Source organism: Macrotis lagotis, chromosome 1, assembly GCF_037893015.1.
Source record: "Macrotis lagotis isolate mMagLag1 chromosome 1, bilby.v1.9.chrom.fasta, whole genome shotgun sequence".
NCBI classification, from domain to species: domain Eukaryota; kingdom Metazoa; phylum Chordata; class Mammalia; order Peramelemorphia; family Peramelidae; genus Macrotis; species Macrotis lagotis.
The window spans coordinates 194,594,658-194,618,620 of NC_133658.1; the positions used below are offsets into that span (position 1 = coordinate 194,594,658).

At 33.3% G+C, this 23,963-nt stretch overlaps 1 protein-coding gene across 1 annotated transcript in view; it reads left to right on the top strand.

The window, feature by feature from the left end:
* CSMD1 (CUB and Sushi multiple domains 1) overlaps positions 1 to 23,963 on the top strand; it is a 2,413,561-nt gene that overhangs the window by 1,407,653 nt on the left and 981,945 nt on the right. The window contains exon 13 of the mRNA XM_074209535.1: positions 4,214 to 4,326. Within this exon, the coding sequence (XP_074065636.1) occupies positions 4,214 to 4,326 (113 nt within the window). The remainder of the gene's footprint in view (positions 1 to 4,213; positions 4,327 to 23,963) is intronic.

The window sequence follows — 23,963 nt, forward strand, 5'->3', positions numbered from 1 at the left end:
ACCTGAGTTCAAGTGTGACCTCAAACACTTAATAATTACCTAGCTGTATGATCTTGGCTAATAATCACTTAATCCCATTGCCTTGCAATAGATAGATAGATAGATAGATAGATAGATAGATAGATAGATAGATAGATAGATAGATAGATAGATAGATGCCCTCGTAGATTCACATTCATTTTCTTCTTCCTTCCCATCCCTTAATATTCCAACATCTCATTTTTCTTATAGGATATTGTTCCCATCCTCTCATCATATATTCTGCAAACATTCCAAGTCATCAAGACTTGATGCTGGGGAAGTGACATGATGTAATGGGCTCAATATGTGCTTGGGATTAGGGGAATGAAGGGATTTACTTCCAAATAGAATGTCTTCCTTCTACATGCAAAAAAAAAAAATCATTATCAAAGAAGATTTGTGATAGCCCAGAGCATTGTGAAGAAGTTAGCAATATCCTTAACTAGGGGGCAGCTAGGTGGCACAGTGGATTGAACACTGGCCTTGGAGTCAGGAGTACCTGAATTCAAATCCAGCCTCAGACACTTAATAATTACCTAGCTGTGTGGCCTTGGGCAAGCCACTTAACCCCATTGCCTTGCAAAAACTAAAAAAGAAAAAAAATCACACACAATATCCTTAACTATAAAATAAGAACAATAATCTACCTCCCAAGATTACTGTAAAACTAAAATGAAATAATATTTATAAAGCAATTTGAAAAATTAAAATGCTTAAAAGTAAGTATGAGTTATTATTGTTGTTAGTTGATTTATATGGCTATATTATGCCATATATTAATAAATATTAATAGTATACAATAACAACAATTTCACAAATATCTTTTGTTTGATCCTTACAACAACCCTGAGAGGTAGGTGCTATAACTATCTTTATTTTTACAGTTGAGGAAACTGTGGCAAACAGAGGTTAAATGATATGCCTAACACCAGATTTGAACTTGGATCTTCTTTACGTCAAACCCAGCACTTTAATCATTTGAAACATCTTACCTTCCCTAACAAATAGTGCTTTACCATAAAGGCCCCACTAAGTTGTAACTGCACCTCACTAGAGTGCCATAGCTTGACTGTTATGTTACAAATGGACAAATGTTATCATTCATGACATTATTCCTATACCACTGTAACATTTTTCCTAATGTTGTGTTTCATGGAACTTTTTAATGATAAAGTCACAAACCAAACATAACTCCAAAATGTGTTTGTTACACAAAAGACCATCCAGGGTCATCTTTAGTCATTTTGATTCATTTCTGGGATCCAATAACTCTGGAGGAGAAAATGAGGCTGCTAATTACGACAACTCCCTGTCACTCAAATCCAATTCATATTTTTGGAGTGGCATTACCTCCCTGAGAGAAGACCTCATGATCTTCTTTGAGAAGAAGAGAACAAAGGCCAAACATCATCATGATTACACAAAGTGAATTCTCTACTAGTCCTGTTGATTTGCTTGTTTGCTATTTTTTATTTCTCTATTTGTAATTATATTGTCTAATCAAATAATGTTTCAAATTTGCAAATCATTAGATTTTATCAAAACACAATTCCTTACCTTATCTCTGCCTCTCCACCCCACATCACCCTGTTTCCTATTCAAGTTTATCAACATTGCTATATAATTTACTCTAAACTCTCCCAGGGATTTGGAGAGATTTGAAGGGAGTGAGATAAAGAGGTTAATTGTATAACTTTTCAAAATACAGAGAAAACACAACTTTGTATAATTTGTGAGAACCCAAAATGAATTGGGGAAAATATATATATGATTTGACTGTAGAGATTAATGAAATGGAAGAAAATAGTATGAATTTAATCTTGTAAACTCAAATTCTAAATATAGGCTGGCAAGACTGTGTTTGAGAATTCAATATTGACTTGGCTAACCTCAGTGTTGGGCAAATTTATCTATGGAATCTGTAACAACATCTCCCTAGGAAACAGAAGTCCTTCAAATAAAAGATTGGAAGGATTACAAATGTTTAGGAGTCAGTTATGTGTGACTGTCCTAAGTCAGAAACACTTGAATCTTTCTGAATGGGGCAAAGCTATGTGGAGTATTTTCTTTAAGACAAGATTATTTTAAGCAAGAAAATAATCTTACAATTTGTTGCAGTCAAGATTTAGCTTTCAACTTTAAATGAATGCCACAATTAAAAAAAAATGCTGAAATCAAATATTTCCAATGCCAAAAAGCTTCACTACATATTTAGTTCTCTGTTCAGTTCCATAAGATAGCCTATAGCTGAGGGAATTTATTTGCTTATTATTATTTATTCATTCATTCCTCTATCTATTTACTTATTTCTTTTGACAGCAAACACTATGTATTGAGAGAAAATTTCAAGAAATGGCTAAAAGGGGTTATAGAGATTAAAAAGAAACAGTTATCCAACGAGATTTTTTTTAGAGTTTAAAGGACCTTAGAGTTCATTTGACTGAAACTCCTCATTTTATGAATACATAAACTTTGGCCAAGAGAGCAGAAGTGTATTTTCCATGGTCATATATCATTTTAATACCAGAACAGAAGCCAAAGTCAAGGTTGGATGATGCTAAATTTAATATTCTTTTCATAATTTTGCTTATTATTACTACTACTTGCAATAAATAGCATTTATATGAATATTATCTTTTTCATAGCTCTTTGTATATGATATTTTATTTTGTCTTCATAACACCTTAGGGCTAGCATTATGAAAATTTTGTTGTTGTTCAGTCATTTTCAGTTGTGTCCAATTCCTTTGTGATATCATTTGGGGTTTTATTGGCAAAGATACAGAGGTGATTTTCCATTTCCTTCTCCGTTTAATTTTACAAGTGAGGAAACTGAGGCAAAGAGTGTTAAATGACTTGACTAAGATCACAGTTAATGAGTGTCTCCCTCACTCCAGTCCCAGCACTCTATCCATTTCACACTTAACCAGCCCCTAAAAGTCTCAGGTCAGAAAGCAGGGTATGAAATGTTCAATCTTTCTAGCTTCTTGTTATCCTTCAGTTGTTCAGTCTCACCTGACTCTTGTGTTATCTCCTACATGATACTTCCACTGGGTTTTCTTGGCAATTATAATGCAGTGTTTTGTCATTTCATTCTCCAAAGAATTAAGACAAAAAGAGGTTAAGTCATTTGTTCAGGATTACACTAGTAAATGTTTGAGGCCAGATTTAAATTCAAGTTCTCGGATCTAGTTCCAGAGCTCTATCCATTAAGTCCCCTTGCAGTCTAGAAAAACAGATTAAGAAAATCAGGATGAGGGACAGCTAGGTGGCGTAGTGGATAAAGCACTGGCCCTGGAGTCAGGAGTACCTGAGTTCAAATCTGATCTCAGGCACTTAATGATTACCTAGCTGTGTGGCCTTGGGCAAGCCACTTAACCCCATTTGCCTTGCAAAAACCTAAAAAAAAAAAAAATGAGAGAAATTAAGAAACTTGCCCAACCACTAAATATAACTAGTAAATATCTAAAATAGAATTTTAACTGAAATCTTTCCAACTCTAAGATAAGAATTGATAAGCCATCTCCACTTTTTATTTAGAACTTGATGAGTTCAATAGTTTTAAGTTCAACAAGACATAAGTTGAACTCTTTCTGAATGAGAGATTATTTTCAAGAACTTTATATATATATATATATAATATATATAATATTTGTTTTCTTCCTCAGTTTACAAAAATAAAGCAGAATTACTGAAATTTTTGACATTAAAAGGCATAGTTGTGCTTTCCTGTGTTATTCCTGTTATATGAGTTGTTCTGAAGGGGTAAATTTGTTAATTTTGTTTGTTTGCTTCCTTTGTTCCTTGTGAAATATTCTTAAAATATATCCTGGTACCTGAGGTCCAAGTGAAAACTATCTCCTGTTACTTATGTACTAGTAAAGAGTATCTGGTAAAACAGAAAAGCTAATATTTATGGTAAAGGGGGCACTCACAGTTTGGAAAAATTTTAATTTCCCTTTAGTTGTAAAGAATAACCCATTCTTAGTAGAAGCAACAGGAATTCTCCCTTTGAATGTCAAAGGTTACTTAGTCCAGTTCATAAATAATAATCCAGGTCAAGTCTACTATTTTTGTCTTATTGATCTCATATTTGAAAAGTATTGGTATTTCAGCTCCAGAAGTTAGGTAATAAATAGGAAGATTTCTTTGACTAATTTTCAAATTACATCTTTTTTCTCTAATTTTTTTAGGCTTACTGGCATGAATCTTCCATCTCCTGTTATCAGTAGCAAGAATTGGTTAAGACTGCATTTCACATCTGACAGTAACCATCGACGAAAAGGATTTAATGCCCAGTTCCAAGGTAAGAATTCTTTAGTCTGTGAAGCGAAAAGTCTTGGGTTCTGCCTTGTTGCTGAAGATGCAGGAAAACAAAGCAGAGAATGGTGCTAGTAATAGTCCCATTGGAATCTGAATTGTTCTTTTCTTAACAAATATTTCTTAGGTCTGTAATCAGCAACTAATTGTTTCACTGATATTTTATTTAGGTGATATGAGAGAGTGAAAATATGGTAAATAATATAATATTCTCTGTTTTTCAAGAGATGTATGTTGAACAATAAACATATTATAATGAATGTTTACTATTTTTATCTTCATGTGAGTAGCACACTATTATAGAGCTTTATCAAGATATCTCATAGCAAACATTCTTTTTCAATAATTCCAAAGGCAGCTCTACACATGGACATCACCAAATAGTCAATATCAAATCAGATTAATTATATACTTTTTAGCCAAAGGTAGAAAAGCTCTATATGGTCAGTTAAAACAAGATCTGGAGATAACTATGACTCAGATCATGAGCTTCTTGCTGAGAAATTCAGACTTAATTTGAAGTTGAAAAAAAATCAGTACATAAAGGTATAACCTCAATATATCTCTTATGAATATGAAATGGAAGTAATGAGTAGATTTAAGGAATTAGATCTGATAGATAGAGCACCTGAAGAATAATGGACAGAGGTTCCCAGTATTGTACAGAGGGTATCACCATCAACAACAGTAACAGTCTGAAGAAAAAGAACCAGAAAACAAAATGTTTATCTAATGAACTGAGGAAAGAAGTAAAGGAAAATGGAAAAAATAAGCGAAAGATAAAATCAACTGAATCAACTAAAAATAGCAAGGAGAGATAAGGATTTCTTAAATGAGCAATGTTAAAGAATTAGAATAAAGGAATAGAATGAGAAAGAAGAGGAATTTTTTCCAAGAAAACTAAAAAATATGTAGTGAATGGTTCATGCAAAAATAGGCAGGAAAAAAAAGAAAAATGATAGGGGCTTAAGAGGCGGCAAGAATGCCAAAAAGAACTCTACAAGAAAGATATTAAGATCTGCATGGTGTGATTACTGATCAAAAGTCAGAAATCCTGGAAAATAAAGTCAAGTGGGTCTTAGGAAGCATTGCTAGTAATAAAACTACTGGAGATGATGAAATTCTAGTTGTTATTTTAAATCCAAAAAAGATGATACTGTTAAAATGCTGCATTCAATATGCCAGCAAATTTGGAAAATTCATACACCCAAAGGGCAACAAAAATGTGCATACCCTTTGATCCAGCAATACAACTACTGGGTCTATACCCTGAACAGATTATGGGAAAAAGGCTAAAAACATCACTTGTACAAAAATATTCATAGTGGCCCTGTTTCTGGTGACAAAGAATTGGAAACTGAGTAAATGTCCTTCAATCGTGGTATATGTATGTCATGGAACATTATTGTTCTATTAGAAACCAGGAGGGATGGGAATTCAGGGAATCCTGGAAGGATTTGCATGTACAGATGCTGAGCGACATGAGCAGAACCAGAAAAACATTGAACACCCTAACAGCAACATGGGGGTGATGATCAACCTTGATGGCCTTGCTCATTCCATCAGTGCAACAATCAGGGACAATTTTGGGATACATGTGATGGAGAACACCATTTGTATCCAGAGAAAGAATTGTGGAGTTTGAACAAAAAACAAAGTCTATTACCTTTAAATTTTTTTTTGGGGGGGGGGAGTTATCTTATTATGTAATTCTGCTATCTCTTATACTTTATTTTTCTTCCTTAAGAATATGATTTCTCGGGGGTGGCTAGGTGGCGCAGTGGATAGAGCACTGGACCTGGAGTCAGGAGTCCCTGAGTTCAAATCTAGTCTCAGACACTTACTAATTACCTAGCTATGTGGCTTTGGGCAAGCCACTTAACCCCCTTTGCCTTGCAAATTAGATCAATATATAACATGGAAAACAATGTAAAGACTAACAGACTGACTTCTGTTGGGGGGGAAAGAGGGAAGGAAGATTAGGGAAACAATTGTAAAACAAAAAAAAAAATCTTAAAGCATAAAAAAATTGGAAAATTCAATAATGATCATGTGTTTGGAAAAGATTAGTTCACATCCCAGTTCTAAAGTAGGGCAATGATAAGGAATGTTTAAATTACTGAATAATTGCACTCACTATATATGCCAGCAAGGTTATGCTTAAGTTTTTTCAAGATAGGCTTTAGCAATATGTAACCTAAGAATTACCAAAAGAGCAGACTGGTTTTCAAAGAAGCAAAAGAATTAGAGATCAAATGCCAACATTCTCTTGATTATGGAGATAGCAGAAGTGACCCAGAAAAAAAAAAATTTAAAAAAACAACTTCTGCTTCATTGGCTACATTAAAGTATTTGATTGTTCATTACAATAAAATATAACAAGTCTTTAAAGATATAGGAATGCCAGATCACCTTATTTGTCACCTAAGTAACCTCTATGCAGGCCAAGAAGCAATATTTGGAACCAAACACAAAATATTTAACTGGTTTAAGATTTAAAAGGAGTACAACAAGGCTGAATATTGTCACAATATTTATTTAACTTATATGCCAAATGCAGATTGAAAGATGCAGCCTGTATGAATCTAAAGCTGGAATTAAGGTTGCAACAGTCTCAGAGATATAGATAGTATTACTCTGATGGCAGAAAGTGAAAAAAAATTAAGAAACCTCTTTATGAGAGTGAAAGAGAAAAGTATAAAGGCTGGCTTAAAGCTTAATATCAAAAAAGCTAAGACCTTCACAACTGATCCCATTATTTCATGGCAATATAGAAGGAGAAAAATTGGAAACAGAGTCAAATTTTATTTAGGCTCAACAAAACTGCAGAAATTTAAAGACTTTTGTTCCCTTAAAGAAAGGATATAGCAAATCGAGACAATTTACTAAAAAAAGCAGAAATATCACCTTGCTAATAAAAGTCCATATATTCAAAGCTATGGGGTTTTTTTTAGGAGCAATCTATGATTGTCAGAATTGGACTATATGGAAAGTCAAGTGCTAAAGAATCCACATTTTTGCATTGTGGTGCTGAAGAAAATATTTTAGAGTCCCTTGGTTAGCAAGGAGATCAAATCACCCAATACCTAAAGAAATTAACTGAGAGTGTGCATTGGAAGGATACTATTCAATAGAAGGTCAAATATTGAAGTTGAAGTTTAAATATATTGGTCACATAATGAGAAGATGGAACTCATTGAAAAAGACCCTGAAGTTGTAAAAGACTGAAGACAAAAAAAAAAGGGACTGGCAAGGATAACAGGGATAGATAATGTCATGGAGGGAAAATGAATATAAACTTGGATAGACTGAGAGATTTTGAAAGATAGAAGGGAGGGAAAGATAGATAGAAAGGTCCATGGAAGCACAAAGAATAGGACAGTACTAAACAACACCAAAAAATACACTATACCAAGAAAAGTAAAATTGATTCCCTCATGTCATGAGTTCTCTTCTTTCATACAATTGAAATTAAATTAGCCTAACAATAGAATACAACTGGTCACCATTTCTAAATTTTACACTTCAGCTCTAGCCTTTTTCCTCCCACTAAGAATCAGACTCTGACAGTGGAACAATTGGCTCTAATGAGTGATTTTGCAATTTATTTTGCCCAGAACCAAGTTCCTGCCATTTCCAAAATATGATACAACATACTCTAGCCCCTTTCTAAATCTAGCTCCCTTATAAATATTGTCTTCCAATATTAGAAAATAAGATCCTTGAAGAAAGACTACCTTACTTGTTTTTTTTTTCTACATCCAGAATGTTAAACAGTGTCTAGAACATAAGGCTTAATAAGTGTATTATCATGCAATCTCCTCTGGGGTACTTTTAAGCAAAATATTCCTCTCTATTTAGCTTTCTTTACCATTTCCCCCTATTTTTCTGTATCTTCTTTTTACTTATTGAAACTTAGATTTCGTTCTAGTACAGTGAAAATAGGCAAAAAGAACAAAATAATGTTCTTTGTTATCTGAATATTGCAAAAGAAGTTCTATTCTTATTGATTCTATATAAGTACTGTATAGAAATAATTCTAATTTGTCTAATATAAAAGTTAGATCTGGAATTTCATGGGTTAGCTGTAACTGCCAGATCATGAAACCATCATACTATCAATCTGATATGGAAATATTTAAAACATGACTATGCATTGCTCATCTAACTAAAGGAGGCCTACTTTGTTTAGCAAATGTCAATCTAATACATAGATATTTTTATCACTGATAAATGTTTAAAAGTGTTATTTTTAGGAACATCCTTTTGCATGAAATTTTAATAATAATAATAAAGCTACATTCTTATAAAGATACTATTCCATATTTATTATTGTATAATGATATAATTAATAAATATTTAATATATTATGGCTAAAATGTCTTCTCTAAGGATATAGTGCAATACCAAAAGGAAAAGAATATTTAAAGATCATAAGACTTGAGCTTTTTATCATTTAGTCTAATACCTTCATTTTAAAGATAAATAACTTCAGTTCCAGGGAAGTTCTGAATTGTCAAAGTCAGATAAGTAATAAATGTCAGAGGAAGATTTGAACATAGATCCTTTATTTCAATCAATGTTATTTCCACGATAAATTTAATTACTCACTTTCTACTGAACGTTTTCTGAAGTGGTAGAGAGTAAAGATTAGACAGCACATTTAATACCTTCAAGTTTATAAGTCAGGAGACAGCCTTATATAATGAAAAGAATATTGGTTTGCAAAACAGGAGACTTGAATCCATAATCAGTCATTTGCTTAACAATTGAGAAGAGTTTCTAAGGAGCACAGTCGAAAATAAGGGCAGTAGAGAAAAGAGAATTTAAGAATTGAGTTGGATAGGAGCATTAGAATAAAGAAAGTCCTGGAAGTGCTGGGAAAGGGTTCCCTAGGGGAAGGACCTTTCTATGAGATTTGGACTTCCTGTCGCTGGTATTAGAATAAGAGGCCAAATGTGGGCCATTCCCTCCACAAAAGATCAGAGACTTGGGGGATGGGATAGGGGAATGGATGTGACAAACTTTGCTGGAATTTTGGGTTCCTAAGGACTGGACTAAATTCACACGTGGCAATAGTTTTATTTTTTTTTAATTGTTTGGTTAATTCTGTTTTCCTCTTTTACATGTAAAAATAATTTTTAACATTTAAAAAATATTAATTCCAAATCTTCTCCCCTCCCTCATTGAGAAAACACATAATTCGACATGGATTATATATGTGTGTGGTCTTATAAAACATTTCCAAATTGGTCATGTAGTGAAAAAAAAACATAGAGCAATAATTTCTTTAAAATAAAGAAAATCGAAAAAGTATGCTTTAAGCTTGATTGAAATTCCTTGAGTTCTTTCTCTGAGAATGGACAGCATTTTTCCAATAAAAATCCAAGAATTTTATGGGTCATTGTATTGCTGCAAAGTTAAGCCATCCACAATTGATCATTATATAATATAGTAGCTATTATGTATTATATCCCCCTGGTTCTGTTCATTTCGCATGTATATCTTTCCAGGTTTTTCTGAAAGCATCATGTTCATCATTTCATATAGTATAGTAGTATTCCATCACAATCATATGCCACAACTTGATAGGTATCCCTTCAATTTCCATACTTTGGATGACATTAATTTTATCATTACATTCTAGTATCTTGAGAAATGAAGGATACTAAAGAAGTATGATCTTGGCTCCACTAGTCCTTAATCTTAGCAGTTTTTAGTATATTGCCTGAGAATTAAGCCAAGTACTAGGTCTTTGCCTGAGACTTCAAGCTTTCTGATTTTATGTAAAGTGCTAGTCTCATTAGGAATAGCTCTGATTACAAAAACTTTACGTACAGAGTTTAAGTCAAAATAGAGACAGTCAAATGAAAGGGTTAATTTAAATTTTCTTTAGGATCAATTCCAGTTCTTGATCCTAAAATTTATGACATAACTAGTCAATGCCATAATGGAAGGGTCTTTAGTGTTCACTTAGTTCATCTTCCCATTCTATCCAAATTCTCTTCAAAAATCTATCTCACAAGTTGCCACTACTATTATTTTGGGGAAATAAGATAATATATATTATCTTTTTATAAGATAAATAATTTCTTTGCTGGAATAATATTGTCAGTAAATATCATTATACACATATCATCAAGAAAAAGCATTTGATTGTAGACAGTTCCATAAAATGTATTATAATAGTGACAAAGCATCCTCTTTGGGGTATGTAATTAAGTCAGTGAAAGGAGGTTGAAAGAGCACTGGTTTGGAATCAGAAAATCTACTTTTTCTTTCTTGTCTCTTTACTTATTATTATGTGACCAGGAGGAAAAATATTCTGGGTCTCAGTTTTCTCTTTTGTGAAATAATGAAGCAAAAATAAATAACCTAAAGATCCCTCTCATCTCTACATCTGTTATCCTATACCAAAAGTCAGGACATGGAAAGGTCATTATATGTAACTTTTTAATGTCTTTATCATGAAGAGATTTTATATTTTTAGTGTATTGGCCATTAGAAGCTTCTTGGCATTACTGTAGAAGAAAAAACAAACTGAATCAGAAAAAACTGAATGAATTCAAATGTATTCTCTGAATGGCTGTATGATCTTGAGAAAGTCCCCATACTTCTCAATATCACTATTGTTGCTACAGGCAACTCTCTAAAACTGTAAATAATAGAATTTTCCTGATTTTCATTAGTTTTATCACAAGGATTTCCTTATAAAATGAAATCACAGGTCTGAAAACACACACACACACACACACACACACACACACAGAAAGAGAGAGAGAGAGAAAGAGAGAGAGAGAGAGAGAGAGAGAGATATGATAATCAACAAGACTGAATTACAGGATCTTGTTTAAGTTCCATAGCTACTTAATGGCTTAGGGCTAATTATACTGACAATACTAATGTTTATTTAGATATAGATGTACAAATATGATTCTATATAAATACAATTGTCCAAAAACCCTTATTTCAATGAAAAATAAATGACATTTGTATAGCACTTTAAGATTTGCAAAATTGATACATATCATCTCATTTAATCCTCAATCATTTTATAAGGGATTAGAGGAGACTGAACCTCAGAGATGACAAATAATTTAAGAGTTAGCATTTATAAAGTGCTTACAATGTGCCAAGCACTAAGGACTATCTCATTTTATCCTCGGAAGAGCCCTAAAAGTTAGGTGCTATTATTGTTTTCCTATTTTTACAGATGAGAAAGTTAAGTCATTCAGAGGTCAAATGATATGCAAGATCATATAGCTAATCAGTAGGTCTTCCAGACTTCAGGACTAGTACTCTATCCCCCATACCACATAGGGCCCTAGACTTGTCAATACATGCTTATTCAAATATTTAATGTTTTATGTGAGATGCTGAGAAGACAAATCTCTCTAGACCCTACATTCAGCACTCTTTCCACTATCATAAGCTACCGAAGTAGTTCATGACTTTTAAAGTATGATCTCTGTAGAGTTTTTAATAGATAGAGAAAATTCGTTAAAGAGTTAAAGCTTGAAAATAAGTTTATCCTCTTTAGGGTAGTATAGTTTCCATTTTTTTTTATTGATGGAAGTTAAAGAGGTCAGTTTAAGCTTAATTTTTAGAAAAAACTTCCTAACCAATAAAACTGTACAAAAGTGAAATGGGCAAAAGTTGGATAATCAACTATCAAATGTGTTAGGATGGGACTCCATTACTCTATAGATTATAGTAATTGAACTCCCTTTCAACTCTGAAATTCTTTGGTTTTCTTATTTTCTTTCTTGCTCAACCCCTGGCAATCTAAACTAGTATTACTGCAGAAAAAGTATATGTAACTATAATATCATAAAGTTTAGAAGTAGAGAGCACCTTGGCTCATAGAAGAGTATTGAATTGCTCAGGATTATAGAGGTCAAAAAATCATAGAGCTAAGTCTTCTGATGTGAAATTCAGTGTACTTTTTATATTTTGCTAATTCAAATGCTAAGAACATCCTAAATCTCTCTACAAAAGTCACTATTATTATTATTATTATTATTATTATTATTATTATTATAAATTGTTCATGAAAACTTTCAGACAGGAATGTACTCAATAAAATGAAAGTATATAGCAATATTAATCTAATGGGAGATAGCATAGCATGATACAAAGAGCCTGAGGTATGGGATTAGAGGACCTGGGTTCAAATTCTATCTCAGGCATTATAAATTATATAACAGTTGTTAAATTAGTTAATCTTCTTAGGCCTCAGTTTCCTCATCTGTAAAATGAATTATTTGGGTCTCTTTCATCTCTAGATTCTATGATTCTACTTGGAATGTGTTTGGCTATTTAGATTCCATTCTACAACAAAACTCACTGGTTTGGGTATGTCATGAGTCAGTTGCTTCTTCCATAAAGAGAGACCTTCCTTCTCCAAGTCATTTATTTAGGTATATATGGTACAATAAAATAAAGGAGATATTGGTATATTAATACAATGAAAAAACTGATGAGTATCATACAAAGATGGAAAGTAAAGTCTATGGAAATCCAGAAAAGTTAAGTTACTGTCACTTTTGGGAAAGAGGACACAGGGGAAAAACCCTACATGGTGACCTTTAAATTGGTCAGTGTTTTGACAAATAGAAGTAGAGATGGCAAGAAGATGGTAAAAATGTTCCTAGAAAACATATGGAAGTAAGAAAATAAAACACCTTGTTAAAGAAATAGGGAATATTCCAATTTAACTAGAGTATAGAGTACATGAAACAATCTTGTAGAGATAAGGTAAACTTAAAAGCTTCTGCTCAGACTTGAATGATAATTTATTAAACCACAGTGTCTGCAAAAGTCACTTGAGTCTGCCTGTAGAACCATGAACCATATGTTGCACAGTCTATTTGTTGTCTGTGTTTACCATATATGTAAAATGTTTAAGAAATCTTTATGAAGGAAAGTGAGGATTTAAGTTTATTGTTTCTAGGTTCTAAGATTCTGTCAAGTTTTGCCAAGATGTAAAAGCTTCTAGAACTGCCTGGCATTAACTAGTGCTATCTGTTGTCTAAGCTTTACTGAAGTTTGGAATTTGGCTGCAAAATGTTTTGGGTTTTTTTTTTTTGCAAGTCCTGAATTTTTCTATTAAGGAATAAAAAGAATATTGTTTAGGGAAGTGAGTATGCACATTGGATCTTTTCAAACATTGCTGCATGAAGAAAATAGCAATATAATTTAATATAAACTTGAGATTTAAGTAGCTGGTGGGGAGATACTGAAGGCTTTTTGAGTAAAGGCAATGATGTCAGAATGATATATTAGGAAGATTAATTTAAACATGAATTGGAGGACAGTGAGAATGAATGTAGAGGGGGAGAGAGACTTATCCATGTGAGAAATAATAAAGGTCTCAAATAATGGTAGTATTCTGAATAGAATGGTAGGAATACTGGCTATGGAGATAGAGGACCTATTTCAAATTCCATCTCTGATATTTATTGCATATGTGTAACCTGTTCCTCACTTTCCTCATCTGTAAAATGAGGGGGATAGATAAGATGACTTCTGAGAGCTTTAGAGCTCTGATCCTATGATCCCAGATATGAGGTATATTATAGCAGAAACAAATATAAAAATTCAATGACTGATTATAGGGAAAGGGAAGAGTCAATGGTGATTGGGAAGTTCTGAGCCTAGATAACTACAATGAAATTTATTATCATGCTCTATATTTCACAAATGCAAAATGCTATTGGCATTCCCACTGTAATAAGAGGCTAGGATCAGAAATGTGAGTAATATATTTCTCAGACTTTTGTTTGTTTTTTTTATTTTCTGAATGTGGTATGTTTAATTAAGAGTTTTTGATGATATTAAAAATGTTGATCCTGTTTTATCTTGATCATATAAATAAATCCTTTTTTCTTATTTGCATTTTCAATATTAATTTCAATATTAATTTCTTCAAATTTTCTTTCTTCAACTCTTTTATTTTCTCTTACATTTTGCTTTTTGATCATATAATAAGTCACTCAGATAAGAAATAATGTTGTTGCATTTTGGTTTTTTTCTTAATGATCCAAAAATATATGTGTAAATGCTGTTGTCAACAAGACCCGAACTAGTCTCTAATCTGTGAATGGCCAGAGCCAAAGAGAGAAGACTAGAAGCAGGAGAGTCGGAGATCAAACAGAAGTTTAATTTCAGAGTGAGGAAAATGATTTGCAAGCAAAGGAATATACGCTGGAAATCCACCCCTGATAGGAGAGACCCAAAGCAGTGTAGGAGATTTCCAAATTTACATCTATATAGTCTTGAAAATAAGGGTTAACAGTAGTAGTGTGACAAGTCTAATTCATAACAGGACTACATGCTTGTTTAAACTCAGAGACCAACTGATGCTAGTTTGAAAGAATTCCAGGATTTTACTGTAACTAGGATTATCCAGAGGGGAAAATCATCCAAAATTCAAAGGAGAGTTGTTTGGTCAAGCTCAGGGCAAACCTACTTGCTGGGATTTAGTTAGCTCTGGGAAATAGGTTGTCTCAATATCTTAATTTTGTATATAGTTTAAACTTGTGTATTTAACAATATTTTAAGTTACTTTAAAATATTTTGAATAAACTTTTATCAGTCATTTTAATTCAAAATTCATATTTTGACAATGTTTCTCATTTCTTTCTATTTTACTTCTGTTTATAAGTTCAGACCTATAGATCTTCTTGCCCAAGTTATTGTATTATAATAAAGAAAATCCATTAAAAAAACATGTATTTTTCAAGCAAAACAAACTCTCATTTTAACCATATTTTATGTATATGCATATACACATATGTAACTTATTTATGTATGTGTGGCATCAGAACCATGTGTTACAGGGATGGTTCTCCATAAATGAAATAGAAGACCAGACTGCAGAACAAAAGGGAGTTTGTTCACTTTTCTCAAGAAACGGGCACAACCTCCCTAAAATGAGTTACAGCTTTAGGAGGAGTGCAAAGTAAAGAAGAGTGCAAGCCTCTTTTATCCTAGTCCCTAATGCAGGCCCAATGCCCTGTCCCATTACCTATTGATTAGATAGCTGGGCTTACAATCTTTCCGCGAGTATCTAGCCAATCTGTGCAAAGCATTTTCAAGCCCTATTTGCATAATTACTCAGATTCAGTTTTACCCATCAGAGAGAAATAATTAATTCTGTTTCCTTTGAATCAGAACAATGCTATATTACCTTTGTTACCATCTGAAGGTGGAAACATTGCAACTCCTACAGACATGGCTTTGGGGAAAAGGAAGATTCATTGAAACCATGAATGAGACTTTTTTTTTTAGGTTTTTGCAAGGCAAACTGGGTTAAGTGGCTTGCCCAAGGCCACACAGCTAGGTAATTATTAAGAGTCTGAGACCGGATTTGAACACAGGTACTCCTGACTCCAGGGCCAGTAGCTTTATCCACTACACCACCTAGCCGCCCCATGAAGGAGACTTCATTTAGTTATAGTTCAATATATATGTATATATACATATATGTGTATATATATATATACATATATATATAATATATGAATGCATTTTTATGCAGATATGTTTCTATCTGTTATATTCATCTGCCTCCCCTTTATCTGGAGAGTTAGGTTTTTTTAAGTAACTGCTATCTCTGACATTTTGAATAGTTGTTATATTGTTTCACTTTGTTTTCCCAAGGTCATTGTCAGGTACTTTCTATAGGTTCAGCTACTCAAATTCCCTTTAGGCCCCAAGGATTTTAGTTGTGGTAGTGGACTGAATACAAAAAGACTGACCTCACATTATGTTTGCCCTGACCAATACTGCATAACAATGAAGTTAATATACTACAACCAGATTGAGAAACAAAGCAGAAGGTTGTTAATTGTCCAAGTCAGGGTCATTATTACATTGTCTCCAAGTATTTAATCTGCTTTTCTTATCCATGTTATTTACAAATTGTCAAAAACAATCTTATTATGGAACCAAAAATCCTCCAATAATATTATACACAAGGCCATTTCCCAATATTCATTCATCTCCATATTCATCATTCAACAGATGTTTATTAAGTGTCTAATATGTATGGGACACTATGCTAAGTGCCAGGGATAAAAAAAAGGTGAATGATAGTCCTTGCCTTAGGGAAAAATATAAAAAAACTGGAAAGGAAAGCAGGGTTAGGTTATGAATGGTTTTGAATACCAGAGTATTTTGTATTTGCTCCTAAAAGCAATAGAGAACCAATGGAATTTATTGAATGGGGGAGGTGGAGAACAGGAGTTTGATATGATTAGAATTGAATTTTAGGAAAATTATTTTAGTGACTGAATGGATTAAGGGGGGGTGGTGGATAGAGAATTGAAGCAGTTAGACCCACTAGTCTACATTATTAATGAGAGCTTACACTAGAGTGATCTAAGTGTCAGAGAAGAGAAAGTTTTATATTTGAGAGATGTTTGCCATGGTGAAACTAATAGACAGCTGTAGCCTGAAGTGGGGGGGGGGGTCCCTGTAAGTACATCAAAAATTGATCTTTCTGTAATTTTTTTTTCACTATAAGTACTTTGCCCAATGTTGCAGATGGCAATTCCTCTAACTTCATAGGTGACTATTATTTAGAAGACTGTTTTTGTGGCCTTATTTTGAATCAAAATATTCCATAAAAGTAAGAATCTTGAGTGTAGAGAGTAGTTCATTTTTGTCTTATAATTCCCAATTTTTTGTTAATGTCAAATACTTCATAATGCTTATAAATGATTAGTTGGGTGCAGGGGTGTTCAAATAGGACTAACAAGTCTCTTTTAAGCACTACTCTTCCACTTTTGGTTTCCACCTGAAACTTAGCTCTCCCTGTGACTCGAAGAATTTATATTTGCAGTAATCATACCCTGCAAACTCTCTACCAGTAGCCAAACAGAGAGAAATAGAGAAAAATAGAGAAAACTGAAGCAGGTACTATGGAGTGTTTAGAGCTGGATAAAACATTGAAGATACCAAGGTCATCCATTACATCCTGGAACATTGTCAGTGATCCTGATTTTTGTCTTGCCACTGGAGTTCATTGATTAGAAGAGAGTAAAACTGAGGATTTTGTACAACTCTGCCTCCCTTAAATCCGATTCACTCAAGAGTAAAGATATCACCCAGTGCTACAGCCATTGTGATGTCATTGGTCCTCTTTTAAAAAGGAAAAACAACAACAAATAATTGATTGATATTCTAAGTGTAGGCATAATCTCAGTGCCTTTCTCTGTTAAGGACTCCCACCTGACTCATTTCTCCCTTCACTCTGGTAAAACTTTGGGGAAGAGGACTGTATTTGGTGGCCTAACTGATAAGTATCTTTGAGATAAGATTAAAGGTTTATTGGAACACAGGTAGTATAACTATGAAAACCTTTGCTTGAGGAAGAAAGTAATTAAAAATTAGATTCCTGGGTCAGGGTCATCCACTATAATGCAAATAAACTTGACCTTCCCCCTACTTAATCCAGAGAGAGAGAGAGAAATAGAAGATGGAGAAAGAAGACTTAAGTACTTATTTTGAGATAACAATTTGGGGAGGGTCAAAGTGAGGGACAATATGGGAGAAGAGAAACAAAGTCTAAAGAAAAATCTAAGACTGGCTCTACAGAGAGGCAGTTCACTATAAATGAAGGTTACCTGAAGGTGGCATCAGAGGATATAAATTCATAACTTTTCTGAAGTACTTGCTACAAGTATTTCTGGTTAGTACTCTGGATTTTAGTTTTTTTCATCTGTAAAATGAAGGGATCAATCTGGATAACCTAAAAGAGTCTAATTAAAATCCATTTTTTTGACTCCAGTCCTCTACATTCAAGTGTATATCAAATATATGTATTGGAGGAAAGAGGAATCTCTAACAGTTTTATATAAATGAACATTTCCCTCTCACTATAACAGTATCCAAATACTTCAATATATGGGATTTTTTTCTCCCTCATAAAATGTCATAACAATTGTGTTGCTCATCTTTTCCTTAATTACTAGAATGTATTTGTGGTGACTTAATTGGTATTTGCACATTCTCTAGAAGCTGACTTTTCATTTTACACATTTTCTACATATTGATGGTCTTTAGTAACTCCTCTAAAACTTATACAATGTAATTAGAACATAAAATGAAGAGGAAGCCTCTGCTTCATTATTCAAATGATCTGAACTTCAGACATCCCAGGTCCACTCATATAGCCAGAACTAGTCATTCAAATTCAGTTTCCTGAAAGCTCATTATCACATAAGTCTCAAACATCATGAAACTTTTCTTTTTTCTTTTTCTCTTCTTTCTTTTTTTTTCTTTTGTCTGGGAGAAGAATGCAAAGGGATTGCCCAGGAAAAAATAAGTAAGACTTTCTTTAATTCCTCTTGCTTCCTCATGGAAGCTGGTAAGATAGAAAAGAGATTTAGGAGGACTGTTCCAATTTCCTCCTTGGCATACCTCCTACAATAAACTGGTATACTTTTTGAGAAATAGGGGAAAGATCATTTATATTAGTTGATCAATATAAAGGTGTTGAGATTAATTTAAAAGAACTGTGTTCTGATTATTTGGGATCTATTTGATTGATTTATCTCTACTATCATATCCAATCATTTAGTGATAGTGATATAATTCACTAAGTGGTTTCTTAAGAAATACTAGTTGAAATGAATTTATTCATTAAAATCAGTAATTCAATGAACATTTAGTAAGTACTTTACAAAAATTAAATGCAGGGTACTGGAGAAATTATAAATAAAATATCATCATGGAACTTACCATATGAAAGATTAGAGAGAATAGATTCAATTTACAATAAATATAATGCTATACAATAAATTGATATCAGTGCAATGGAGAATAGTATGTGAAAAAGGCTAACAATTTACAAAACACCTTGCAAAGTATAAAGAAGGAAAGATAACTTCACATTCCCTAGTGTGACCTCACACAATTTACTTTGTTTAAAAATTCTTCTTCCATTTTAAAATAGAAAGTCTCTTGGGTGTCCTCATGAAAAAGAGACAAATCTAAGGAAACTAAAGGAACATATGGTTAAGAACAAAAGACAAGTGGATCAATCAATCAATAAACATTTATTAAGTACCCACTATGCTCTGGAGATTAAAAAAAAGGAAGTAAAAAATAAGAGATAATTTAACAGAGGGAAAGTACTGGAATTATAGAGGGGTCAGGAAAATTTCACGTGGAAGTTGTGATTTTAGTTTTGTGTGAGATGAATCTACCCACTTAAATAAAATTCGGAGATTTCTCAAGGTATGAAAAGTTTTATTCAGTTCTTGAGAACTGGATCCCCACTCTGCCTTAAAACAAGGAGAGAGAGAGGTATGGAGCAAGGAATCCAAAATCTATTTATCCTAAAGCGATTCCCCACCACCACCACCACCACTGACTCATTCTCATTAATAAGGAATGTGGTCTTCACAATCTAGATGGGTAAATTAATCTAAAGAAAAAAGCATATAATTCAGAGACAGGTTCTCCCCCTCGAGGACAAGGAATGTAGAAATATCTGGATTGTCAGTTTACTCTTTACATTTTGGTCAAGGCAACATTAAGTCGTTTGTCAGGGGAGGAGGGCAGAAGAGACATAACACACACAGCTCAATTATTTCTAATCTAAAATATTCTACTGAAGAAATCTCAGACTTTATCCCATTCAATTCCCTCCTCTTTATTTTAATGAGATTTCTTCAAATTTCTGTAATAGAAACTCATATTCTTGGTCCATCTGGTCATCATTCTCATTTTCCTTGCAAGTCCACATTAACTCATAGTCATTGTTTCCCTTAACAAGTTCCCTTTTTGTACATTTTTACAAGGGATCCAGGTACTATCATTAATCTCATGTGAGTCTGAGGTCACCTATCTCTTAAGTTGCACAGACCTGAATATATGTACCCTGCTTCTGAACATATCTAGACATTTGCTACTCCCCAGGCAAATATCCTGGCCAGTCAGTTATAAACGATAGTCACCCTGAACTGACTTCGTCATATGCCACTGCTGTTTCTCTCCTCTGGATCAGAATTGGTTTTCTCAGTGAATTCTTTCATGTTTGCTCAACCCTTTAAAACCTTTAACTGTCCACATTTTCCAGAGTCAAGGGGAAGTTATAGATAAACAATGTACACATAGGCAAGAAATAGTGAAGATGTCAAGTGTCTCTCCTCTCCTTTCCTCTCTTCTCTTCTCTCCTGGAGACATCAGATGTCCTTCTGTATCTTCTGACTCTGTTCCACAAAGTCCTCTTCCAGTTCAGGTGACTAGCTGAGACTTTGTCTTCTGGTAAAGAAACTGATTAACATTTTACTCAGATCAAAACACATGTTTTCATCGCAAGACAATGAGATTTTGGAGCTTATTGCAATTTACATTTTGCCTTATTGCCATATTGATGCACATACTTCACTTTAACACAATAAACTTTCATTAGTGTTTTACTATATGAGCAAATTTCCAGTGAGAATTATCATACTGACTTAAGCTTGTGACATACATTCAACAATCATCTTAGTTCAGAGTACCCAGCATATGGTTTAAAAATAAAACAATCTTAGTCTTTGCTCTTATTACAATAATGACTTTAAACATCCTTAACCAAAATGAAATTTTTCAAAATATTCCCAAATATACCATTGATTTTCCTTTTCCTGATATACTTATCTGACTCACATTCCTTTCCTTAAGCTAGGCCTTAAAACTGTAATTATCCAAAGAATTTACCATTCTTCTTCTTAACTAAATATCCATTCTACAAATTAAAGAAACAATTCCTAGCTTAATATGTGGCTGTTAGCAGGTGTCAGAGCCATACACCTAGCATACCTAACCTATCTCTGGCTATTAGATCCAATTCACCTAAAACTTCTATTTCTGGTTTGCTTAGTAGCTATACAGATTCAGGACATCAAAGGAAAATTCCCTTAGAGATATAAGTATTGAATATCAGTGTCCAGGCAGAGGTCATGTGGGTAAGTCAAATGTCTTAGGCCAGATTTATTCTTCCAGGTGAGATATTATCCAAATGTCACTTTGAGGAAATCAAATCAAAAGAGTCCAACCTCAGGCCACCTGAGAAGCCGCCCCTTTGGCTGTACATCCCTGTCACCTGACATCTTGGCTTCCCTGGCTACAAGAACATGACATTTATCCAATAGCATTTCCTTTTGCTGACCAACCTGGTATCTGATATAAAAAGAAAGTTGATTAAAAGTCCCGTGATCTAAAATAGTTGTTTTACCTAATTAGATCTCCAAGTGAATCCACTTCACGATCTGTATTGGGGTGGTCACAATCAATCAGCTCCCTTTCCTACACATACATCACATATACTTACTCTGAATGTCCCTTCCATCAGAATACATTAAATAGGGTTACTTTCTAAATGTTCAAAAAACAATCAAGTTCCCCCAGCATCTGGTGTATTCCTTGAGAGATTTTAGCTATAAAGGCAGGGCCATTGTCTGACCTGATTTCTAGCAAGAGGTCAAATTGGAAAGGGGTTCATTCAGAATTTTTTTTTTACTTTTTACAAGGCAGTGGGCTTAATTGGCTTGCTAAAGGCCACACAGCTAGGTAATTATTAAGTGTCTGAGGCCGGATTTGAACTCAGGGACTCCTGACTCCAGGGCCAGTGCTCTGTCCACTGCTCCACCCAGCCTCTCCCATTCAGAATTTTTTAACTACTTCCCAGGCTTTTTCATTAGCTTCTACCCATTCTGAAAATGTGTCAACAAAAACCAGGAGATATTCAAAACCTGCTGCTGGTGGTTTCATGCAGGTACTTTTACTGTCTCTCTTCCTGTTGCTTCTGAGATAAGAATTTTCTGCCAATTTTCCACTATCCTCCTGCTGCCTTCTTCTCCCCTGAGAAGGAATCTTCTGAGAGGGAACAGACAGGACCTGGTGACAGGGGTGGGGGAATGGAGTTTGGGAATTCAGGGGCTAAGATTTTTAAATTTAACAAAACAGTAATAAGTGTAATACATTAACAATTGGATTTCACAAAATAATCTTTCCATTATTACATTTATACCTGGACCTACAGATCTAGAGCAAGGTCCAACACATCATTTCAAATTTCAGGGAACCCAGAGGGTCATGACCTTTGATAATTTCCCTCATTAAAGCAATCAATCATTAATTCCAGCTTTGACATCATTACAGTAAAATAGTTCATATTTCCAAAAGTAGATCACGTGTTTGATAACACTCTTCATCTTATTTGTTGATAAGTCATTTAATTAGGGTTACATAATTTTAATTTCCCAATTATTTTCCAAAGTCCCTCCCATTTATTCAACATTATTGTAATGGGTATCTTGCAGTAATTCTTAACCTACATGAAACATAAGGTTTTCATGCTAACATCTCATTCTCTTAAAGCAACATAAAACAACAGGTTCTCTTAAAGTTAACTTTATAATTATCTTTTACACATAAATCTCTTCTGAATTTTTGCTTTATAAACTGATTTTATCTCTTCTTCCAAATACACTTGTATTTTTAAAGAAAATAAGATCCTCTATCAATGTTAGTTTTACACAATAATTTCAAGAGCCCAATGTGTACTTATTACCCATGAACAGTTATATGTATAATTTCCTCTTTTTAACAGATAATAAATAAGCTACATTAATCTCACATATCAATATAATTCATAAACATAAGGTGAAAACAAAGCCTTTCACAAATTTTCTGGGCCAAAAAGACCTTGAGAACTATAACCCATTGGCAAGGTATTCTCTAGGGGTTTTTTTGGTTTGTTTTTTTTTATAACAAATCTTTACAAATGTGATAGATGAAACTTCAATTCATTCACAGTTTGTTATTACAAAACAATTTTAAAGTCTAGCTTTATGCATGTATGTTTTCTTTACTCCCTAAAATTTTACAGTACAAAGAATTCTTAAGACCGATTGTTGCTAAAAAAAATTCCCCTTCTTATAACTTCAAGATTTTCTTTATACTTCTCTTAAATTCCAAAAGTCATATTCAAATTAGCCTTAAATCATTTTCTTTCCAAAAGCCTTTCCAAAAGTTTGCAAATTCTTCTTATCTTTATCAGTGCAATTCTAACTTCTCAATGCTCTCACTATTATAAGAGCTTTCTATCCTCATTGACCAACATTTCTTAATATTAGAACATTCTATGTTCTAGGAATTGGAGATTCCCCACAATTTGAGATAGCAAAGTAATATGTACTAATTCTTTACCTTTACTGTTTATCATCACTCACTCATTCCAGATTTTTTCCAAGTACATGAACTACATCCCAATCAGTGTAAAATATTACCTTGCCCTTGTTTGGTTATTCTAAAGCTTGATTAAGTCTATAACTCACAAGTCTGTCTTGACTCCCATGACTCTGGAGGGGCCATAAAATATCAAAATCAAACTTTTTTTTAAAACCCCTTAATTCAATTTACATGTATCTTTAGATTAGCATACTATAGAATCAATAATAACATAATAAAATTAACATTTACCTAGAAATTGCTTTTATATCAAACTTTTCAATTTAAGAGGTTTATTTCTTTTCCAATCAATTCACTGCAAATGTTGCAAAAGTAGCAGTTTAATGCAATTTTTAAATCACCCCAACCTCATATAAACACATATCTCCCTAT